This window comes from Hippoglossus stenolepis, chromosome 11 (genome assembly GCF_022539355.2).
Source record: "Hippoglossus stenolepis isolate QCI-W04-F060 chromosome 11, HSTE1.2, whole genome shotgun sequence".
Classification (NCBI taxonomy): Eukaryota; Metazoa; Chordata; class Actinopteri; order Pleuronectiformes; family Pleuronectidae; genus Hippoglossus; species Hippoglossus stenolepis.
The window spans coordinates 17,473,967-17,490,386 of record NC_061493.1 but is presented as its reverse complement, the minus strand read 5'-3'; the positions used below and the strand labels follow the sequence as shown (position 1 = coordinate 17,490,386).

General features: G+C 40.1%; 1 protein-coding gene across 1 annotated transcript in view; it reads right to left on the bottom strand.

The window, feature by feature from the left end:
* The window catches only part of b4galt2 (UDP-Gal:betaGlcNAc beta 1,4- galactosyltransferase, polypeptide 2), a 123,256-nt gene that overhangs the window by 60,071 nt on the left and 46,765 nt on the right, over nt 1-16,420 (bottom strand). The window contains exons 3-4 of the mRNA XM_035171581.2: nt 5,931-6,049; nt 3,137-3,253 (exon numbers count right to left, since the gene is read on the bottom strand). Coding sequence (XP_035027472.1) covers nt 3,137-3,253; nt 5,931-6,049 — 236 coding nt within the window. The remainder of the gene's footprint in view (nt 1-3,136; nt 3,254-5,930; nt 6,050-16,420) is intronic.

Here is a 16,420-nt window from a genome sequence, read left to right as displayed (position 1 = left end):
GATATATAGTTTAGACACTGTGACTGTTGAGCTAAAGAAATATTAGAGTTCAAAGCTCCAGCGAAACTTGTATGTGAACTTTTTCTTTGGAACATTTTAATCACAGAAATGTCTCTAAAGTCAAGGATGAATCGAGGAGTATTTTTTTTTTTTTTTTCAGTCAAACTCAAATCTTGAACCACTTAAGTACTCACTGGTTGAGCACAGTTGCAGTATCTAGCATCACTATATACTATATACTAGATATAAATATATACTCTTTTCAGCTGCTCTCAGAAGATATATTCTAAATTATATCGTATATTACAGCAAGCGCACAGAGCTGTTTTTTAAATTGTATTAATGCCATTGATAATCATATATAAGCTTAAGATACAGTCCTATGCGATGCAGAGATACTTTTAGAAAATATTTTGAAAATGCATAACATACCATTGTTTGACATCTTCACTCTGACATCACTTATTAGTTCGTACAATAGAAAAGAATATAATCTTTGAACCTGTATATATATATATATATATAAGAATACAGACACACTGACAGTCACTTGTGTGTGTCCTTGCGTGCCTCAGTCTGAAGTGCAGGTGCACCTTGGGCATTCTTTTTTATCTCCAGGGGCCACTTCTTTCCACAAAACGCCTGTTTTTCTACTCTGAGGACATGACAGCCATTATCTGTTAGCAAGGAGACTGCAGGGGTGAAATTATCACCGCTCGCTCCCCCCCCTCCCCTCACCTCCATCCCTCTCCAGTGGCTCAGTGTTAAAAGGTTCCAGACTTTCACTCATTTAACACTTGAGCGAGCACGATAGCAAAGTGCTCTCCACCACGCACTCGGGGAGCAGCGTCGGGTGTAAAGGTTTCATCGCCCCATCGTGTCAGAAACATCAGGACGTCTTGTCGTCAAAATGCCACCTCTGTCGGTTTGACTCCGGCTTCTCTCAATCTGCCGGCTCGTGTGTCTACCTGCCTCACTGTCCGATTGAGCCACTTCACGTCAGGTTGTCTGGCAACACAAGTATCCACATGTCCGCAGTGACCTCTCTGAACGAAACTCAGACATGTTTAAGGTTTCACTTGGAAATGCAAATATCATTGAATGAGAGCAGAAGAACAGCTATGTTCATACACTTGTGAAATTTTTATTTAAAATTCTCCACAAAAAAAAAAAGTCTACAAAGAAAGTGAAACTTTTTATTTGTTTCCTTAAACTTGTAAATAATTATTTAATACTAATGCTCCAGCTGCAGAATAAAAATGTGAGTATACAGAAATAAGAAAATAACAAATGTTACCCTTTAGCAGTTGCTGATGATGAATGCTAAAAGTTTTTAGGAGAGACCAACTCATTATTACTTGCTTATCTTTCATTCAATTTCAAACAAATTCAGAAACAAGAGGAAAAAATCTTGCTGGCTGCACGTTAAAGTTTCTCCACAGGTTTAAATGTATTTAAAAAAAATGCATGTGGGTAAATGCATGTGGGTACGTTACGGAGCGGAGTAAACTTGACAGTTTTGCTGAGAGTGTGAGTGAGAGGATGAGTGTGTGTTTGAGTGCAGGTGAATGGTTTGAAGCCGCAGATGCAGCTCGACTGACGCTGCCAAATATGAAATTATATCATGTTGCAGTGTGACAGCACATGAGGACTCTCGTCGGCAGAAGTTTACGACACAGGATTCAGAGTCTGGGTTCAACTTTTACAATGAGCCGGTTCAACGTCCTGTGCGACTGTCCTTGAGCAAGGCACTAAATCTCCTTTTCTCCATGCGTGATGCATCTGAGCGAAACCGGACCTTGTGTTACTAGGATCGATTCAAGTTATTACATTTAATGAATTTCAATATGTTCTATGTATTTTTCATTCTATATATTTCATTTTATGTTCAGTCTCTGTGCTCGAGTTCAGTTAATTATAACACAGAGTTGTTAAAATTTAGTTTTTACAATATAAAACACTTTCTTACTTTATTTTACAGTCAGATTATTACTGCCTCAGGATAAAATAATAGTATTGTAGAGAAATGACTCAAAACCCCATTCTAAAAATAAATGAAAGAAGAGACAGTCAGGGTTAAGAAATGCTCTGAATGCTGTGGCCTCTCTCACAGCTCGATTCCCCCTTGGCCTCTGTAACTGCTTCTTATTTGAGTCAGGAATGATTCGGCTGCTTAGAGAATATGTGTGTTTATGTGTGTGAGGGAGAGGAGCGAGCGCACGACACTGGAACCATCACCATATCAAGAGTGGAGCACGGCAGGGCAGGCGGAACCAAAGGTCTGTTCCACATGGGGAGTGATTAAGGTGTCGCGCGAGGCCCACGGGGGAGAGAGGGCAGAAAGGAGAGCTCATTACCCATAATGTGGGAGAGGAAGATCTCCCACCCAACCACACTGTGGAAGACACCGTCTCACAACATCGCTCAGAAAGTTCTATATATATATATATTTCGTCAGAAGAAGAAAAACAGTGAATGAAGACCAGAGATGTGAAGCAGGTGTCAGGTGATTAAATAACTACAAATTGACATGTTCTTCATTTCCCACCATATGAGTGAATACCTGACGATGGCCTTAGTGTTCTAATTATTCCTGTAAGCTGACAGATCTAGCTCATGTCAACTTTATGTCATGATTTTAAGTTGGAATAAAATGTTCCTGCAGCTTCTAACTTGGCCTTTAACTCTGTTTATCACAAGACAGAAGATGCAGATGTTATTCTTTTTAAAACCACGACAAAATTAAAATCCCAACTCTGACCGGAGAGTTTTCTTTAAACCGAATTCTGAGGATTATGACTTCGAATGGTGGTGATGTGACATTTTAAATTCTACTGAGGATAAGAACCTTTTTTTGAGGCAAACAACAGGTCAATTAACTGATTAGTTAACCAAAACAAATATAAATCCCAACGACTTCCACTGAGCCGCTCCGCTGAGGTCATCAATAACTCCGACAACTTGAGCGAGTCAGCCTTCGTTTCCCTTTTGTTTTAAACAAACGCACAAGCTGTATGCTAACAAGTGACAATCGCCTCGATACTAATAATTACACGACTGTCAGTCATTTTGCAACAGTTAATTGGAAAAGCAATCCCCAGATTAATCGTTAATCCAACAACCTCAGCTGACCGACCTGGTTGATGATGTAGATGCCGTAGTCGATTTTCTGCCGTCTGAGGATGGGGTGGAGGTAGTGGAGCCAGTACTTCAGGTGGTTTTCTCTGTGACGGAACGGGATGATGATGGCCACCTACGCAACACAATAATAGTTCCAGTTATTATAAAACACAATCGACATCTTTTCTATACGAGCTGCAGCGATTGGCCAGTGATTAGTCAATATACTATTTAACGAGACTACTCTGCTCATTCAAACATCAATACACTCATTGATGCTGCCAGGACAAATCAAAACAAATGATCAAAAATGAATTCCCCCTGGTAAATAACCATTGGCATTCACAAGTAATTTTCATTACTGGTTTATATGTTAGAAAAGACCAACTGATTAATCAAGAAAACTATTGGCAGATGCTGTAATCAAATGGTTTTTACTTTTTAATCAGTGCTGGTTGAGTTGACAAACAAGACACGAGCATAATCTGCATATCTGCTGTATCTGAAACGGTTGTGTAGGTGTGGACAGAGAGAACAAGAGTGTGTTTCTCTGTCAGAGCACTAAGTGCTGCTCGTTTGACTGATTATTCTAAAATTAGCTTTGTTTCATCAGACGCTGAAATGTTCTCCACCACAAAATCATTTCCGTAGAAAATCCTCCTCCTGGTTAATGTCTCTGTGTATGTGAAGTCGCTTCATGTTCATTATGAACGAAGCGGCTCTCAGCGGCGTCCGGGACGTGAGACAGTGAGTCACTCTCGGCTGTCCAAACAGTTCAAGGTTGAACTGTAATTGTAGGTTCATGGTAATTTTGTGCTCAGATGAAGATTGGCAGCAGATTGACCTTGGTTTCTTTATATACTCACCATGACTGTCTGCCGGCTTCAGTGACCACTCATTTATTTACACTTCTTTGTATAGAAAACCAAAACCAAAATGACAACATAACTAATATTAGAAAAAGAAACTGAATGTAGACCTACTGTATTTATTAATCGTCTACTCTCAATTATTGGGGTAGGTACCAATTAATACCTAGTGTTTCCTGATGCTGGGGATGTTTTTACATTCTGAGTAGTGACACACAGACATGATCCACTGGAAAATTTCAAAGGTCATGAGATAAATGCAGAATTTATAATCCTATTTAGGCGGAGGGATTAGGTTTGGGATACATTTTTGGAAGATGAGGGAAAATGCTGATTGGGAAACATAGAAGAAACTAAAAATAAACCATGACCCACACGGCCAAATCTAATTATTATGAGAAAATGTCTTTCTAGTAATTTAGAAAATCCTAAAGAATTTTGGAGTAGTAGAAATCTCACATCAAATTTCACCTATACATGTTTTGTTATTCAAATAATAATGGTAATATTATAATTCACGACTCAAATACATAACGTTCTTCCTTCACATGTTGATAGATTCGGAAAAAAAGTGCAAAACCCCTAAAAGCAGGTGATATCGAAAGCACTGGAAACTCACACCATGTGAATATTGGAGATCTCTATCACCAAAGCCTCGGAGATGTTATGAGTATAACAAAGTGATTTTGCATACTTTGGCCATTTTCATTTTGAATGTCGGGTAACTAGTGAGAATATAAATATATCAGGAAACTTTAAGCACTTCCTCGCCACCAATCTGTGAATAATGAAATGTAGTTTTCATCATATGTAATTAATTGTGACTAATTTGCCGCACTGCACATCATTTTCAACAGTATCTTTTTTATTTAATCACTCCATTGAGCAGCATCTATCAGCGTTAATGCCCTTTTCTGTGATGAGGCCTTAATAGTGGAGAATAAAGCTGGTTTTAATGACCCTAAATGAGCCTGTAGAAAAAAATGTATTTTACTCCAATCAATATTTCAGAGTGTGGGACACAAATAAGTAAAGATAATAAGGGAAGTAATTCACGTTTTTTTTTCCAAAAGCAAGGCTTTTAACTATGTGTCAGGAAATTGCCACTTTATACACTATCTATTTGTGTTTGCCCTTTATTAAACCAGGAAGCTCCCACTGAGATACAATATCTCTTCTGCCAGGGAGCACTGGTCAGGATGGGAAATGACTACATTAAGCTACTTGAGGACATTAAGCTGTTTCCACATACATTTGATTGTACTACTACACTGAGAACCCACGTACCATCGTCATCCTTTAAAATTACCACAAAGTAAGCCACACATGGTGATTAATTCTGTTGGGCTCCATGTCTGAGCGATGAGGTTGGTTTCATGTAGAGGAAAAGTTATTGACTGGAGCTCGGACTGTGTCGTCCCACTCAATGGACTGAAACACAACTGAACGGTGGATATTACCCATGATCCCCGGCTTCCTGAACCAGACCAGCTGCTGCTTTAACAAATCCACAAAACTCGGTTTAGAATGATTCATATTATAAAAGTTTCCTCACTGAATATTGGAGATAAGCTCCAAGTCTTTAAAACGTATCTACAGTTCAGCACTACTGTTGAAGTTGCTGGGCCTGAATGTGGTCAATAAAGTGGTGATGACTATCAGTCAGTTACAAACTTCATAACGCTCACTAAAGTTAAAAAGAGCAAGAACAGATAATCAGGGCGAGGAGTGGTCTGATCTTTATATCGATAGACCTCAAATAATGCAAAAAAATTCAGAGAAGATTTTAAAGATAGATAATGGCAGATTGGTAATCGTAGACATTATCAATATACTCGTTTGTCCTGGAATAAGTTCCCATTAAATAAAACTGACGTGAGAGGAATGTCTGTGTGTGTGTGTGTGTGCGTGTGCGCGTGCGTGCATGCGTGTGTTACAGACCTTCCATCTAGGCCGACAGTCGGGAGGGGTGTAGCGGCCTCCCTCCGTCACGTTGGGGTTTTCTTTCTGCACTCGCTCCATCGTCATCTGGGAGCTGAACTCGATCAACAAGCGGCCCACTGAGGAGAGGAGGACAGAGGGGAGAACAGTTAGCATCGTTGAGAGGATAACGGAAAAAAAGGCAGGATAAAAAAAGAGAAAGGAAAAACAGACGATGGGAACGAGGGATGTTGGGAGCGAGGGACAGGGAGAGCTTTTAGCTTCAAAGCAATTCTGTACGTGTATCAAAGCAACATGTGCAGAAATAATGGTTTCAAGGGAGCCGCTCTGCATAATGCAGCATTTAATTAGATGCACAGGCCTCAGAAAACATATATTCCTAAAAAAATAAACAAAGACTTTGAAGTCAGTCAGTGTAAACACAACATGAAAGGTAATTACGCTGCTCAGTGATCAAGCCACACCGTATGTTATATCATCTCAAATATATCTATCCCCCCTTGAGTACAGAGGGATCAAATGCTATCTAAATGTGTGTGTGTGTGTGTGTGTGTGTGTGTGTGTGTGTGTGTGTGTGTGTGTGTGTGTGTGTGTGTGTGTGTGTGTGTGTGTGTGTGTGTGTGTGTGTGTGTGTGTGTGTGTGTGTGTGTGTGTGTGTGTGTGTGTGTGTGTGTGTGTGTGTGTGTGTGAAATTGCCGGCTCAGACTAATTTAAAAGAACGTTTGGTTTTAAATCTCCGGCCCCGGACGATAAATACAACCCTGTCGTCCTGGGAGCCAGGATCATTAAAACACAGGAGCAGGCTTCGCTGTTTGGGCTCCAACAAAACAACCCTGCAGCCACAACCTCCTTTTAAAACAAGTCGGACTTTGAGAGCTCTCGCTGTGGGAAAATCCAAAATGACACTCATTAGTGAACGTTCTCCACCAGTGTCAGTGTCATACCAAGAAATCACATGCGTCACATGTTTAAAAGAAAGAAAAATCTAATTGTTTCCTATTTATCATTAAAAACTCTGGACAGGATCATGTCTGTGAAAGCGTCATTGGATCAATTTCACATACATGAAACTATGTAATTCTGTCCTATTTTTAAAGGAGACATGATGCTTTTTCAGTTTTTCTTTCCTCTAGTGTGTTATAGGTTTTTTGTGAATGTAAAAGTTCTGCAAAGTGAAAAAGCCTAAAGTCCTTTTGAAAGTCTTTTTGAAACACCTCGTCTGTAATCTGGCGAATACTTCATCATCCTGATGTCAACACGACACCATGACCCACATTTGTATGATGCACGGCGGCTAGTCGGCCGTAAAGAGACAGGAGCTAAAACCACGTGTTTCAGACAGAAGCTGAAGAGAGGAGCAGCAGCAATGGACAGTGTGAGGAAAGTGATGCGTTTTCCAATTATTAGAGCATGGAACCTAAAAATTATGAACCTTAAAATGAGCATAATATATTATTTTCTCAAAAACATTAGTCGCCTTTGCGATACATTTTAATTCACATGGGAATATGTGTGAAAATACATTAGGACAAGAACAGCAGGGTAACAGCACACACAGTCTCTCCTCAGAGGAATTCATGGTGTCTGCAACTTCCGATAATGAACTTCCAATAAACGAAAATGAGCGTAAAAGAGATGTTGAAACCCTGCTTCCTTTTTCAGCTCCACACATCTGGACGATTATCGCTTGTTTGCTCGTCGTTTTGAAAGTTACAAAAAATGTCAGACATAAGTGATCCCAGTTTTTAGAGACACGGTTTTGGAAATCTTGAAAAGTTTCCACTGATCATTCTTCTGCACAGTGAACATGTCTGGTGCTACACATGTGTATGAACTCAGTACATCTGCTGCTGGGAGAAGAGGAGATGATGACGGAGAGACGAGGCCACGTACAGGTACATGAGCTAATAATCCACTTAGCATTGACGGGAGTTCGGTGTTGAGAGGTCTCCTCAAATCAACACCGCACAGGCAAAGTAGCGTGATCGATGCCAACAAGGTTTTGTGTTCATAACGCACCTCTTTACCATCGCACACCGGCTGAATGCAAATAGTCCCCACAGCCCTCTCCTCCTGACCACTGCTGCCCATCATCCTCTCCACTCCCACTCGCGCCTCCCGCTTCTCTCCTCGCTCACACTAATGAGACAGTGAGTGGAACATGGTGTTTTCATTTCGTCTCAGCGAGCTGTTACTTAGCTCTTGGGCGAAACATGAAAGACACAATAACAAAAGAAATAGGACGAGAAAAAAAGTTCTAGCACAAAAAAATTGTCATGTGTTTTTTATACCAAAACTCGTATAATTTAATTAGTTCCGATGCCTTTAAGTGATGTCATTATTAAAGCCACATATTAAATATATATTTCTGCCCCTCTCCTTTAAATTTAAACATGTAAAGCCATGGCAGAGTCCTTTACATATTAGGCTTTGTTGAAGGGAAATTAAAATCTATAAACTATAATGTTACTGTGTATTTCATTAGCAATGTGCTACACGTTAGGATTTCTGGAACCACAAAGATCTGTGTTCATTCAAATTTGAATTCTGTTGAAAACCTGTGACAACCAGTATCATAAAGCGACACGTAGAAGTGAGTTAGCTTCCAACTGGTTTGATGATTTGAATAGAGGTAGAAGAAATAATATAATAATAATAATACAAGTGTGTGTGAAAATGAGAGGAAACACAAATAATGAACATGTGAGAAAGAAAAGCTAGAATGTGGTTTTGAGCCAATGTTGGTAGAGAGAGAAATGATAAGTGAGAGATGTAATGTGTTGTTGATGGCAGCACAATTATCACACAAACACACACACGCAATATCTCATGCTTATGTGCTGATATTAGAGTCATACATTATAATCATGCTGCTTGATCGCTCTATCTGGGACACCCACTGCACTTTGGGGAATACAACACTGCTTTGTCTGTAAATAGACACTGTATATTTCAAATATTTCCCCACAATAATGAACCAAATCTTTGAGCTATTAGGATAGCAGCACGTGTACACAACACACTGAAAGACCTGAGGCAGTTAGCATGAGTTCACATCACACACACACACACACACACACAGACACTCACAGACACACACACACACACAGTGAGTGGACCTATCTGAGGCTGTGATTCAGACTTGGTCAGACTTGATAACAAACATGGGATGAAAGATGGGAGCACTCGTGTGTTTTGTTGGTTCTGAGGGTTTTTGTGTGACGTGTCGTTCATTCACAGATTGTGGGAGTTCTCTGCTTCTGTTTCTTGTTTCCTGCTCGTTTCCTGTCTCGTGCTGTTTCCCTTCTCACCACATAACTCATGAATCAAAGCTGAACAAAAGAAGCGCTATACAGATTGAACATGAGATTCATTTGTTGTAATGGAGCCAACTGGAAACCAAGACTTGACCCGAAACATAAATGGGATCACGGGGGGGTCTGTGTGTCAATATCTCCGTCAGATCTGATTACACGGTGCGTCAATCACTTCAGGAGAATTACATGCTCTTTTTAGGAGATTAGATTCAGAGTGTGAACTGCACGTTAACTCTTACCAGCATTGGCACTAGATGTATTTTTAGACCCCTGATTTTCCATGTGTCAGTGAAAACTTGTCTTATCATCTCTAACGTGGTTGTTAAAGGGCAGAGGGTCGTATTGATCCACAGCACAAATCGTTACTGCTTTAATCATAAAAAAAAAACATTCACTTCACTGACAAAAAAATCTATGTTGTAGCGCTGTGGCTTGTGAGTAGTTGTGTATTTAATTGTATTTACTGATCAGCGAATATATCAATTAATTTATAATGTGGCAAAGTTGTCCAAAGGAAGCAAATCAACACATTTAGAAATGGTAAACCAACAAACACATTTAGTTTGTTTGTACAGTTTGAGAACTAATTTAATGACATGATGTAATGATTTTAAACCGCTGCTTTATTAGCGTCACTAGAATAATCCACCTGTTACTACGGCCAATCAGTTAAATGTTGAGTTCCATTGTCAAAAAAGAAGAATAAAAAAAACGTTATGTCTGTTCTTCTGCTTCGATTTTGATCCTTCTGAGTCAGACAATGTTAGAGGAGCTCAATGCTAATATCTGTGGAGTAACTGTAACTGCTTTGTCTGAAACTGTTATGCACGGATCTATGCATAACAAAAAGTACAAATTCTGAAGTGATATTAAAAAGAAAATGTTCTGCGGTTTGATTTGCTGTTTTTATGACATAACTTTCCAACTTTCCTGTGAAGTCTGGCTCCGTGTTCACTTCCCCATGACTTGGTTTGTCCTAACAGAGTCACTGGTCAGGCCATCTGAGCACAGACACCACACGACAGGCTGGTTGTTAACCGGCCGTCCTGTTCCGAGACACCTCCTGCCTCCGTGTTACTTAAGTGACACGTGAAGCAGTGCCACGGTCAGATTTCACCTCGTAATGGAGTTTGGCTCTTCGGCCTCAGGATGAGGGGAGAGAGGAGTCGGAGCAAGTGAATGAATGGACAGAAAAAGGAGTGAGTGGTGAAAGGATGGAGAAAGAATGAAAGAAAGAAAAGATAGCTCCTCTCCTCCCGCCTTCTACTGACAGACTCAGTGACAATAGAGACTTTCAGCTCTGAAACGTATTACCCTGTCTACCCTCTTATTCTCCTCTCATTCTATCATTTACAAGTGCCTCTGGGGAGAAAGAGAGAGATGGAGGAGGAAAAAAGACAGAGAGGGCGAGGGGAGGAAAAAGATGTGACGGAAGGAGGAGATGAGAGGGAGAAAGTGGAGGAAAAAAGGCTTCAAGTGAAGAAAGTACACTTAGAAAACTTCTGCTTATACACTTATCTTTTATTTTGTCGTTTCTTTTTCTCCTTATATTGTCACAACCCCTTTTCAAGAGTCAGTGTGGAGCTACACTCTGAAAATCATTAGCAGCAAAGACCATGTTCCACTCTACGCATCCCTGTTAGTGAGAGTTTGTGTGTGTGGGACTGTGTTTTTCCATCTGCATGTAAGTATGTGTGTTTCCGTGTGAATTTACTGGATCAGAGGATTATCTGTATCCAAGAATCTCCTCGACATGCAAAACACCCAGTCATCTGTTCACGTGGGTGTGTGTTTATGCTCAACAGCCAGTGTGTGTGTGTGTGTGTGTGTGTGTGTGTGTGTGTGTGTGTGTGTGTGTGTGTGTGCCAGAAAAGAGGAGATGAGGGGGTTAACAGTTGTGTGTTCGCAGCAATCACAAGCAGCAACATCCACAAACAGAAAGCTTTGTTGTCGCAGGCCGTTTTACTGGAAAATGAAATCCTGACAACAAAAAGGAAACATGACTTTTACAAAAAAAGGATAATGTGCATCTGCAGCCGTCTCTTCAAACACCACAAGCCACTTTACTTGAGAGCATATATATATATAACAGATATATATATTCAAAAAATAGTCCCATGATGATTGAATTTCCAAGGAAGATTATACTTGATAAAAATGTGCATTGAAATGGACAGAAATCCTGTAAGATAAGGAAAAACTCATGGTGTGCTTAACAAGGTGTTGGACGGAAGATAAAATGCACAGAGTTTGAAGTTAAGGAGCTTTGCCTAGGGAACATAAGGTTTTGTCGGAGAAAGTGTCAGGTGGAGCCCTTCGAAGGGTTTGAACCTCTCCATATTGAACTATCAAGATTTAAAAGTTTGAAAATATCTTGTTCTTTGATAAGTCAAAGAGGCAAAACTGCCAATTTACAGATTTAAAAGGAATTACGACTCCCAAGGTGCCTTTCTGTAAGAAACACACAGCTGGATATTCGGTTGCATGAGCCGCTAACGCTGAGCAGTCGAGCCACAACTCGCACTTTGTAAACATGCGGTAAATAACAGCTGTTTAAATCAATTCACGTTTGAAATCTGCTTTGATTTCTTCCTTCTTTGCTGCAGAAACAGCGGTTGAGGCTCGTGGGTGTGTTTACAGTCATTCGCCAAGCTGACAAAGAAACGCAGCCGTCTCCAAAATGAAGCTGAAATATTCCCCTAATAACGGGCAAAACATGAATAATAAATTGTGTTACATCACATGAACGACTGAGATGATAAAATATGAGGATCCCGCTTCGAGAATACTAAACTTTTCATCTCTGTGAAGGAGAAAACCAGTGATAATGGGATCAAATTGAAAGTAAAGTAAAATATTGAGACCTGTTTGAATGGGACTGATTAGACCCACACGGATCAGCTGAATTGTGTAAGCTTCAGTGATTTGTGAGAAATGCTTCATATGGTCTTTTAACCACAGTCACAGATGCATCACTGAATGTGGCTACTGGGATAGACCCAGTGGCAGACTGGGTTGAAGTTAAGACCATCAAATTACTACATAGAGATTTAAAGTTGTGACAAAGGGAAGTTAAACAACCACAAAAAGAGGCAAAACAATAACAAAGTGATGCAAAACAACCATGAAGAGAATCACAACAACTACAAAGAGACAAAACTGCAACAACAAAAAGATTTAAAACAACAACAGAAACTCAAAGACTTTAATGTTAGGTCATTCCAGTAGGAGATCATCAGAAAGAGAAAATAAAGATTAAATGAAAGTATATTTAAATACAGTTTTCGCATCAGTGTGACTTTATTTAATCAAATCACATTCAAGTTATTTGATAAATATTCACATGATAGAAACCTGTTCATTAAATGTAACCCTTTATGTACTAAAGTTACATGAACATTTTATATCTAATTTAAATACATGAAGTTTGCATTTCAGGCCAAACTCTTTTGTGAGTGAACGCTCCTGGAAGAGTTGGAGTGGAGCTTTTCCTCATCTGTGTCAATGGGCCTATTGTTTTGTTTTTAATCCCTCCAGTGAATAAACTCACTTCATAAAATGATTTTACTTGGGGTGTTTGTTTTGCCTCTCATCAAAAAATCCACTTTAAGTTTATTATATTTTTTAAAATGAAAGACTCCAACTCTGCCACTGGCATCTTCCCTTGGATCTGTTCTGTTCCCAGGTTCAGACGGGTTTCGCAGTCAGGGAGACGGCGAATTACAATAAACAACGAGCGCGCCTCAACGACGAATCTCATCAACGAGCGTGAATTTATAAGCAGGCTGACGAAAGTAATTGCAGAGCGAGGGACCTTTTATTGTGGAAATGTCTTTTGTTGTAGTGCTTTCCTCGCATCAAGTAACAGTACTTCTATCAGCATTTATTGACGTACTGCTCAATGCTCTATTCAATACCAGTGTTGCGGATCATTACCCAAACAAGCAAGGCAAAAAGCACTCAGTGGCTCGGATCCATGTGCGCAGTATGTTCACCGGTGTGTTTCTGTTCGGAGACGGAAGAGGTTGATAGTAGGGGGCGAGAAACAGATGGAGGAAGGGGCGGAACACAACAATGTATCCTGGCAAAGACAAAAACTGAGCGTGTGAAGACGGTGGACGAAGACGATATCAGAAATAAGAAAAAGTTAGGAGCGTGGCAGAAGGGAAAAGGAGTCTGATATAGATTTGAGATACAGACAAGACGGCAGCAGGAGAGAACAAATACAGGGAACGACAGACAGAGACAGAGAGAGAGAGAGAACAAAAGAGATGAGGAAACAGGAAGAAAACAATGGAAAGACAAAGTGAAGCGGGTGACAGATGGGGTGAGTTTGCGAGCCAAATTCCATGGCAACATAACTCCGCCGAAATGAAAGTGCTGTTTCACTACGCGGCAGAGCTCTTTACTGTAATTATCAGGTTTTCTTTTATTACAGGCTGTCATCCATGTTACTAGCCAGAGAATTAATGTGGATGTGACACACACACACACACACACACACACACACACACACACACACACACACACACACACACACACACACACACACACACACACACACACACACACACACACACACACACACACACACACACACACAGCAGAACTAATGATAAAAGAGTGGATTTGGCTCAATTACCACTTGACTTTAACACAGTGGTTCACATCAGCTGTATTTACTGTATCAACAAAGTACTTACCAGGTCTGGGTCAGGGGTCATTTGAATAGTTATTCATTCTATACCTGTTTCGAGGCCACGCCGACCAGAGTTTGAAAGATTGAGGGAAAACCAGTGGAGATAATAAAGCCTCAAATGTTTTATATTATTAAATCTGATGTTTGTTTTCTGCACTTCAGCTGTACATGACCCAGACCATGATAGAGAGAACATTCATGGATGGATGAGCCACTCAAATAATGAACTCTTCTAGTTTATGCTAAGATTTATGTATTGTGTTTAATTAAATTATAATTTTGATTTGCCGTGTTGTGTTCAAGGACCCAAACAGACAAAGAAGGCAGGTAAGTGCAGTGGAGATAGTTTCATGTTCAGGTTTACAGACTTTACATAAATTTTAGATAAAGACGAACAACATGGCTGCTTCCCAAAAAGTATCAGAGGTAATTCAAGTAATGAATAATGTCGGATTTGTATTTCTTATTTCATGGGTTATTTGGAATTGTTATTGTATTATTATATATAATAAGGATAATGATCTTGATATTGATTTAAAAATGTGTGATTAAAAGACAAAAAAACATTATAATACTAATATAAATGTGCATTACCATGGCAACAGCTGCAGCAATTGTGTCAGCTCCATCATAAATACATGAAAGGAGGAGGAGGAAGAGGCAGGGAAAATAATCCAGTGTTGTTTTTAATCCCATGAACTGTTGTCCAATTTAGAGAAACAGACAATTATGTGAGCGTAATCCCAGATTATCATCATCCTATTAATCTGGAATTAACCTATCCCAAGTAATCGAGGGACATCAGCCACAGAGAAGCCGAGTTGTGGTCTGGCTCCATCAACAATTCAAATGTGTGTGTTTCCCTAGATGCAGTTTTTTTGGTGTGAGGTGGACTCCCTCTTACATGATATCAAATCTGCCCGACTGGCAGGAGAAGCAACCCTGGCACGACAGCATGTGTAAGTGTGTGTGCAAGCATGTGTGTCTGCCTGTTTGGCGGCACAGCTACAGGTCTCACTCCCACTGTCCAGCTGGCATACTGATGTGGTGGTTGGCACGTATGTTGCTGACACACAAACCCACACCAAAAAAAAAAAAAAACACTATTCGCAGAAGAATCAGTATCCTGAAATAACCGCAGCCAAGCGCGTTCAGGCTCCAAGGTCATGATGCTGCCAGAGCTCGGCGGGGATGCTGTGGTCAGAGATGAAATGATGCAGGGAGCTGCCAGAGGATTAGCATGCATATCATCAGAGTTTCATAAATCTGAACTGAACATCGTCTTGATTTGTCTAGAGCCAAGCCAGACAGACAGAGAAATAAATACTGTCCATCACATGGGCTCATGCTAAGATCAAACTATATCTCAGTTATGTTCACTCATGCTAACTTTGTTCATGATGAAGGCAAAGTGTGAAATAAAATTAAATGTCAGTTATGTTGACTGCTGTATCGTTCACAAAGGTTAAGATAATAAGAACTCGAAGCTCTTGATTATAAAAACTGAAGCCAAGCTGAATTACTCTCATCTTAGCTGCTTAGTTAATATTTAAAAAAATTACTTTCAGGCCTCAGACCTGCCTCAGGCAGAACTCATCAAATCAGCGTCACATTAACAGTATCATACGTCTGCTGGCAATCCGGTCTGACCCCCCAAAATATGAGCCCACTCATTTCAATAGCTGTTTTCAGCAATTTTAACACAAACTGTGAATTATTCCCATAAAACCTTAAGATCAGAACTCGAAAACCTAATAAGATTTGCAGGAGGCTACTTGTGTGTCAATCTGGATGATTGGATCAACTATAAATACGACAAACATGAATTTACCAGCATGTGGATATTTAACGGATATTTTTTAGCAGCTGTTTAAATGGAGAAAGAAAAATACTGTTCAAGTTGAGCATATGTTTTTTTTCTGAAAACATATGCTCAACATGACATTTAGAAATGTTGCGCATGCTTGTTTGTATTTGCACACACACACACACACACACACACACACACACACACACACACACACACACACACACACACACACACACACACACACACACACACACACACACACACACACACACACACACACACACACACACACACACACACACACACAGAGTCACCTTCACACAGAGTATCAGTGTCCCTCTGTTCACATCTGTATTGATCTCCCTCTGCTTTAATCTCCTCTCCTTCTCTTCTCCCTGCAATTTCTTTTTCTCTGTTCGTCACCACTGGAAGTCGTTCACATACGTCCAACTGTGAGTGAACACTGATACCAAACACACACATGGACACCAGACACACACCCTGGTGAACCTGTATTCGTGAAAGAAACTCGTTCATTTCAATGCAGCACACACACATGAACAAACAACACAAAATCAACATAAATTTGAATCTTAAAAGCATCCACAGAGTGAGAGGATTGACTCTAAGTGAGATTTAGTGGCTACTGATGAATCCTGGACGT